General features: G+C 35.1%; 1 protein-coding gene and 1 long non-coding RNA gene across 3 annotated transcripts; one reads left to right on the top strand and one right to left on the bottom strand.

The window, feature by feature from the left end:
* The first annotated feature begins 1,232 nt into the window (after positions 1-1,232).
* On the top strand, positions 1,233-7,900 carry mcoln3a (mucolipin TRP cation channel 3a). Of its 2 annotated transcripts, none has more exons than XM_052547724.1 (12): positions 1,233-1,490; positions 1,922-2,086; positions 3,006-3,159; positions 3,383-3,464; positions 3,541-3,637; positions 4,034-4,133; positions 4,607-4,719; positions 5,707-5,856; positions 5,953-6,054; positions 6,187-6,309; positions 7,032-7,238; positions 7,378-7,900. In XM_052547724.1, the coding sequence occupies exons 1-12, from the start codon at positions 1,275-1,277 to the stop codon at positions 7,522-7,524; spliced, it is 1,656 nt and encodes a 551-aa protein (XP_052403684.1). In that variant the 5' UTR covers positions 1,233-1,274; the 3' UTR covers positions 7,525-7,900. The 2 variants fall into 2 exon arrangements, with proteins under 2 accessions (XP_052403684.1, XP_052403685.1); XM_052547725.1 differs by having other exon boundaries at positions 4,610-4,719.
* Positions 7,079-8,135, bottom strand: LOC127950583 (uncharacterized). Its single transcript, XR_008152486.1, has 3 exons — positions 7,989-8,135; positions 7,445-7,520; positions 7,079-7,222 (listed from the first exon to the last, which is right to left on the bottom strand). It is a non-coding gene; the product is annotated as an uncharacterized LOC127950583 (long non-coding RNA).
* Positions 8,136-8,259: the final 124 nt, after the last annotated feature.

Here is an 8,259-nt window from a genome sequence, read left to right on the forward strand (position 1 = left end):
TTTACTCTTCAAGGACATCATTTTAATCTCAAAGTCACATGAACTTCAAACATCAGTCGAAGTTTTCTTTGTACACTTGTTTGACACAAATACTAAAATATGTTAAAACACCGTAAAAGTTAACTACATTTAAGGAAGAAACTATGCTTACGGTTTTTTTATGGACTGTCAAAACTATTTTATGAAACTGTCAGCTTGGAATTCTGAAATTGTTTTTTGCCGCTAGCCTTGCTTGTGACATTTCAGTCAAAGTTGATGAATTGAAAAGCAAGTTTAAAATACAGGTCTTTTCACACTCCATTTAACCCGGGGATATTATATCTTTGTTATGTGTTTATTACTGCACTAAAGGCACGTTTCAAACTTGAATGTTGAGCAGGATCAGCTCCGCTTTTAATTTTCACAAGGTGACAAACGTGAAAAGTGTGAAATAACGCAGTTTCATAATGTTTTAGACATTTTCAACAGCTTTAATTGGTTTCGCTTGATTCTTACCTTCCAGTCCGTCCATTGTAGAAAACTTGATAATACAGTCGACAACACAGCCTTTAATACGAGGCCCAATGCTAGAGCAGGTGTCTACACTAGACGCGACAAAGCGACCGTTGAATAATTTCAAATGCGTGTCAATAGGCTACGTCATAAATAGAACGCAGCAACAGTTTTCTGTCGGAGATTCGAAATGTCGCGCCAAATCCAGTGACACGTTTATAATGAATTATATAATCGTTCTGTTGTTACATAAACAGGCCACGTGATGCGTTTCTCCATTCATGACACTGGCACCATAAATATGAAAATAAGAACATTAACCCTCAGTTTAGGAATGTTTGAAAATCAATTCAACAGGAGGGCCTATTATTAATTGTTAACCCTGTGTAAATTATGAGCAGTGTTAAACATGGGGCAAGATAAACAGGAATTATTTACCTCTCATTTAAAGATGAGATATGTAGTTACTGCAGCATTTTCTTAATTTTGTATTCTTAACATCCACACCCATAAACAGTGGCAGACAAATGAAGTGAATGAATGCTGCACAACCTGCTCAGAAATGGTTTGTCTGAATGTTATCTGATGTATGGCACTGGGCGATTGAAAAAAATGTGAAATTATCTAATAGAACTTTTGGCATCACTTCAACTCGAAGATGAGCACTGGTTATACCAGTTTAAAAAAACCTGCGAGACAACAGCTTCAGTTCCTCAAAAAAACCCTGTGTGTGTTAAATGCCGAGTCAGTCCGTCGTCCTGATTTCAGAGTGAGCAGGCACAATGTCTGACGGAGAGCATTTTTTGTTTAGTGGTTCAAATAATAACCTGCCATGCCACAGAACAACTAAATCACATGTGGACCCTCAGACTGTGGAAGACTTCAGGAGAAAACTGAAATATTTCTTCATGAGTCCATGCCAGAAGTACAGAGCCAGAGGTCGGAAGCCATGGAAAATGATGCTGCAGATACTCAAGATTGCCATTATTACCTTCCAGGTATGTGATTTAGGCCAGAACTACTGCATTTTGAATGGTCAATGTAAGTTAGTTTAATGCTGAATTCCACATTATTCTAAATATTACTGTAATCAGTTGTTTTTTTAGTAGTATGTTAACTTTAGTCTGCCACATCAAGAGAAAGTTTTAAGTTTGACAGATTACTTTTAATTCAATAACCTTTCATTTAAAAAATCCTTTCATTTTCAGAGTACATTACACTTGATATGCATAGTTCCTCATGCGTCTCACCATCCTTAGATTTCAATTGTTTCGTAAAAATGGAAATATGACCGTGACCATGTGTCTTATTTCTAAACAAGCTCAATTTCACACTTCATTTACTGTCAATTTATTAGTCTAGATAAGCAGTTCTTGATGATATTGTTAATAAAATTATGACCCGTCTGCGTGTTGTATTTGTTCCACAGTTAGTTTCTTTTGGATTGAGCAATGAGATGATGGTCACCTTTAAAGAGGGGAATATCATCACCTTCAAACATTTTTTCCTGAAAAATTACCAGGACAGAAATAAAGATTATGCCTTGTACACAAGACACGATGTTCATGACCACATACTGTACATAATCAATAAGGTAAGTAAGAAACAAAAAAGAAAAAATATATATATTTTGTTACAGAAAATCTTTCCTCGAAGTAAATTTATGGTTTTCTTTAAAACCAAAATTTTTATTTAATATCAATAAAAAATAATTATTTTCCGAAAGACAACAATTTACATTTATACAAAGTAAGAAGATTATTTATAATAAAGACCATAATCTTAATTTTGTTTTCTTTAGATACAAGTAATATATATTTACTGCTATATATATATTTTTTTTTTATTTCACCATAAACAAAGCTAAATTACTTATAATATGGAAGTCAAATGTTTACACAAGATAAACTAAAAACATCTTGTTACTCAGTGTTTAATTTAGTTCACTTGAAGATGGGAACAATCATCTTCAATGTCTTTTAAAAATACAATATTTAAAAGAAATCTAATAAATAAATAAACCCACATTAATTTCTGGGGTAAAACTAGTACAATTCATGGTGTAACGCTGTTTAAACAAAATAGTTTCTTTATATTTTTCTATTAAGAGTGTTTTATTGTTTTTAGACACACTAAACAGAAAAGGTTTAAACTGAAATCCATGTTTAATCATTATTATCTGATAAAATCAATTTAAATAAATGACAGTGTTTCAGTTTTTTCAGTGCATATTTATAATGTACAGTGAGAACTGAAAAATATAGGGTTTCCAAAGAAACTAAACTTCCTCTCCTACGAATGCAAATGTGACGTTGGAAAATGCTGAAATCATGCTTTTTTTTCCATTAGGATTTGCACAGACCTGTGGAGTTTGCTAAATATAAATCATGAGATGCATGTTCATTTGCAAAACAATCATATACGGCTGGGTTACACTGGAGTAAATATTCAGTTTCACAGAGGTGCCGTGATTTAATCTTTTATTCTGATTTATTGTCTGATTGTTTTTTTAGTATCTACACCTAGAAGACCTGACGATTGATAATCATGCGTTTGAGAGGATCAATGATGTGGTCACTCCTCTGTCCATCTGTCAAGAGTTATATCGACATGCTAATGTTTTACCAGCCAATGAGACTTTTGATATTGATCCACATGTAGAGACAGGTACTTCATCATTTGTCATAATAACACAGCCGTACAATATAATGTGGGAAGAGTGACAGAAGTGATACAGTTAGTGCACAGTTTCCTAAATAGTAAACATCCTCCATCATGTTAAGATGAAACACCAAAGACTTTTGAGACAGAAGTTAAATGTGCTGTAATATTATAGAATTTTCTTAGGATTTATAGCTTTTTGTTTGTTGCTTATTTACTTCATTTGCAGAATGTCTTTCTATTTACCCGTTCTCACACTACAAGAAGGATGGTTTGGAAAAGGACATGAACCTCACTTTAGATTTCCAAAGGTGTGTACATTGCATCATCCGTCATCCGTTTAATTGAATTCACTGAGTTTGCTTCATTTTTATGGTTCATTTCCAGGTTGTTAGCAGTAAACATCCATCTCAAAGTAAAGGCTATTAACCTTCAAACTGTGCATCATAAAGAGTTACCAGACTGTTATGACTTTGCCGTTAATGTAAGTGTTCAATTCCACACATACGTGTCTTTAAGATAACATGTTGTCAGATAAAAACACCCATTCACTGCCTAACTTTGCATGTACATGTCAACTTACTACAAACCTAACAGTCTATGAGCTGCAAACTCTTAATTCTCTGTTCGCTTCACATCCAAAGGCAGCTGCTTCTGCTTTAGGTTTCAAAAAGCATATTTCCAAAAGTCCATGTACTTGTCATAACCACACAGTTTCCAGGATTGGTTAATATAGGCCTGTCACATGAAGACGTCACAAGCTCTCCAGTTCTTTATTTCTCAGTGTTAAGAGTGGCATGTCTGACTCAGAGCTGGAGTTTCTATTGGACGGGTTAAAGTTGGTTTGATAAAGGGGTTAATCTGCTGCGTTCGATTACAGATCAAGTTTGACAACCATGCACACAGTGGGCGAATCAAGATATCTCTTAGCAGTGATGTTCAGATAAAAGTCTGCAAGGACTGGAATGTTTCTGGCTCAAGTAAGTCGTGATAAATGACTAAACATAGAACACACACACACACACACACACACACAAAATCCCCTCTATACAAAATCAGCAGTCATCATAGTCATGAAATGAACCAAATCAGAGCATATTTGGAAACTTCAGGCAGGCTTAAAAATGTATAAATGATTATATACTCAATATCAAACAAGTGACTAGTCTGCAAACACATAATGTCACATCTTTTCTCAGAGCTCACTTTTATGATCCAGGTGATTTTCAGTGGACACCTGATGTAGCTCCGCCCCTTTTCAGAACTATTCTTCTTTAACTTTTTTTTAACAGTTTTCAAATATTAAATGTTTAGCTTCTTACTACTAAATCTCACTTTTTGACCAATAAAATGCAAGTACTGTTTGTGTTACATCTTACAAACTTCTTTGAACCATTTTACTATTAGTATGTGAGCAAACGTCTGAAAGTGTGTTGTGCTGTGTTTGTTCCAGCAGACCTTCACTATCAGCTCATCGTTCTGTTCGACTGCGTGGTGATCTGCTGCTGTTTGCTCTCGCTCATCCTCTGCACACGCTCAGTCTACAAAGGCATGCACTTGCAGTCTGTAAGTCTGTTATGACTGGCCCATTAAAGCAATAGTTCACCCAAAAATGAAAATTTGCTATTAATCTACTCAACCTCTGGCCATTTGAGAGGTGACTTTTTTCTTTGGTAGAGCATGAAAGTATATTTTTAGCTGAAAACGTGTTGGTTGGTGAATCATGAAATGCAAGTCAATGGCTACCGGCACTTTGAGAGTCAAAAAAGCACATGCAGAAGACCAAAGATTAATCCCTGTGGCTCTTGACAATGTATTGAGGTCTTATGAAGTGAAACGATTGGTCCGCGCAAGAAACAAAACTCTAAATTAACAGCAAATTTTCATTTTTTTGGTGAACTATCCCTTTGTAGCTCTACAATTACAAGCCCCAAAAACACTGCTCCTTTCTGATTTGTTGATTTATTTACTGTATATTGCTAAAGTATATATAAAATCTAAAGCTATATCTAAAATAAACGCTATTTATTTCCCCGCTGTTTACCTTCACGGACATAACCATCTGTTTTTGTAACTTGTGTGTGTTTTTAACATAAACTTGTGTGTGAATGTGTACTTAGTTTAGTTCTCACATGCTGTGACTGCCGCCGGTTTATGTCTGTGTGTGCTCAGAAAACCGTATATCAGGAGTTTAAACTAATATGGTGTAAAATTTATGATTTCAGCACAATAAACATGACAATAAGAATGTTTTTAGATACAGATGTTTTTAGCAGATTTGAACTATAATAATGCAGCTATACTCTGAAAAAGTGGGCGGAGAGCAGCAGCTCATTTGCATTTAAAGAGACATGCACTAAAACTGAATATTTTAGCTTCCACTCAAAATAGGTATTTTCAAAATAATCTAATAAATGATCTGTGGGGTATTGAGCTGAAACTTCACAAACACATTCAGAGGACACTTGAGTTACATACTGTAGAAAGGGGTATAATATGTCTCCTTTAAAAAACAATAAATACCTATGTCTTACGCGTGTGCTTTCTCGTCAGGAGTACACCACATTCGCATCCATTTACTACAATAAAAGAGTTTCCTGGTCTGAGAGAATAGAGTTCATCAACGGCTGGTACATCCTCATCATCATCAGTGACACGCTGACTATCACAGGATCTGTTCTCAAAATATGCATACAGAGCAAGGTGAGCACGAGATGCGCCACAGAGGGTTTAAAAGGAGATAAGTCTGTTTCTGTTCGTGATGTATGCACTAATGCTCCGCAATTGTCTTGTTTTCAGGAACTGACCAATTATGATGTGTGCAGTATTTTACTGGGCACTGCAACAATGTTTGTGTGGATTGGAGTAATGCGTTACCTCAGTTTCTTTCAGAAATATTATGTAAGTGGCTCATTTATTCATTTTTGTGTGTGTTTGTGTTTTAAACATAAAGTGGCATTGGCAAAACAAAGCAGTGTATTTAGTAATTAATGTTAGACCGTGATGAGTCTGTCTTTCTTGTGTCTCCGTCAGATCCTCATCCTCACCCTGCAGGCTGCGCTTCCTAACGTCATTCGGTTCTCCTTCTGCGTTGTTATGATCTTTCTTAGCTACTGCTTCTGTGGATGGATCGTTTTAGGGCCACACCATGAAAACGTGAGCAATATTTTAAAAAAATGTGTCCATAACTATAATATACCAAAGCCAGCATGAACTGTGAAAAGTTTTACCTTTATTGCATTAGACATTTAATCAAACCTTTCACGTGCTTATACTTCTGCTTATGCTCCTTGTGTTGTCTTTATATAATCACAGTATATGGTTAGTGTTGTCATTATACAGGGGACATCATTTTTCTTTTTTTTTTAATATTAGTATGGCTTCATACTTTATGAGGAGTTTAAAGAATATCTGTAACTCTAAAACTAATTTAATGTACTAAAAGATCATTTTTGCAAAGACAAAGCAGTGAAAGGATGTTTTTAAATATAATATAAAATATTAAATATTCATGGCTTTGTAAAATCACAGAAACTTTCACAAACTATATATTATCAGAATTAAATCCTGCCTTTAACAGTCAAAATTAAAGAAAATAAATACTGTACAGATAAATTTAAAAATATATTAAATGGCTATGCATGCAGTGTTACAAATTAATTTTTAAAAGTGCATAAAATATTAAGTGTAGTTTATAAAAGCTAAATGCATAAAAATAGTTTTAGATGGAGTATGAGTATTTAATATCAGCTACCCATTTTAGTAGCTTTAAGCCTAATAAATTAAGCATTTAAATAAATGGCATCCCTGTTTTATGAAGAAAATTATGATAATGCTTTTCTCCTTAATCTTTCTAAGTTTTCTTAATCTCCCCACAGTTTCGGTCATTTAATATGGTGGCTAACTGCCTTTTTTCCATGATGAATGGAGATGAAATCTACTCAACCTTCACCAAAATCCGAGACAAGAATGATCTGGTGTGGATGTTCAGCAGAATGTATGTCTACACCTTCGTCCCACTCTTTACATTCATGATTCTGAGCCTCTTCATCGCCCTTATCACTGACACCTATGAAACCATCAAGGTGAGTCTGTTACATTCTTCTGCAACAACAGCAGCTGTGCTGCAAGAAATAGCAAGAAGATGTTTCGATTTCCTGTGCAAGCTTGCCATCACAATGCTTTGGTTTTATGATAACTAAGACGTGCATCCTTTACCTGCAGCACTATCAGAAGCATGGAGCACCCTTATCAGAGCTGCAGGCTTTCATAGCTGAATGCAAAGACTCACCGAACTCTGGGAAGTACATGGTGCATGAGGAAACCTCCACCCTTTGGTGCCTTTGTGCTCCCTGTGTGAATTGCACCTGAAACAGATGAGAAAACTGCATTGCTCAGTGTCTCTTGCATTGCTTTAAACCAGTGGCTCTCGATTGGTGTGCCGGGACCAGAATTACAGGATCATGGACAGCATGAAAAATGATTAATACCAATAATAAAACATGCATATGTTGTAAGCTGGCTGCACACATTACGTGATGCTATTGAACTGAAAAGGAAAGAATGATTCTGGGAGGAGCCAGATACAGCTCATTAAGGCTGATGAAGCATCCAACTTATTATTACATAATTTATTATATATGCATCCCTAGGCAAGATAAAACATGTAATATGTTATAGCAAATTATAATAAATGTACATGAAAACATTATTTATAATGAAATAAATTGCATATGAATAGCACAATTAAAAAAGTGTGAAAATAGTGGTTTGACCTTTTATTGAGAATTACATTTACATTTATTCATTTAGCAGATGCTTCCAAAGCGACTTACTGAAGGAATTAGGAGCCTTGTGACTGGATGTATTTTCTTCTGTTTATATGGTTTCTGCAAACAGTCGAAAACTCAGAAAGCAATTAAATTTTGTTAGTTAACTGACAAAACAAAAATCACGAAGTTTTTCTGTCAGCTCAGACTTTGGTCTAGTTCCCGATTAACTATCAAGCGCGTGCACATGAAAATATGACGTCAGCAACAGATAACCAGTCACTTGCTGTAAAACGTCTGCCATGGTGTTAAGGACATAACATTAAATATTCAGGAG

The sequence above is a fragment of the Carassius gibelio genome, chromosome B2 (genome assembly GCF_023724105.1).
Source record: "Carassius gibelio isolate Cgi1373 ecotype wild population from Czech Republic chromosome B2, carGib1.2-hapl.c, whole genome shotgun sequence".
Lineage (NCBI taxonomy): Eukaryota > Metazoa > Chordata > Actinopteri > Cypriniformes > Cyprinidae > Carassius > Carassius gibelio.

Excerpts from the sequence above, each read along its gene's own strand:
- mcoln3a (XM_052547724.1), top strand. The coding sequence starts at position 1,275 with ATGTCTGACGGAGAGCATTTTTTGTTTAGTGGTTCAAATAATAACCTG. Across the intron at positions 3,160-3,382 it reads TGATCCACATGTAGAGACAG|AATGTCTTTCTATTTACCCG; the intron begins GTACTTCATCAT and ends CTTCATTTGCAG. Across the intron at positions 3,465-3,540 it reads CTCACTTTAGATTTCCAAAG|GTTGTTAGCAGTAAACATCC; the intron begins GTGTGTACATTG and ends GTTCATTTCCAG.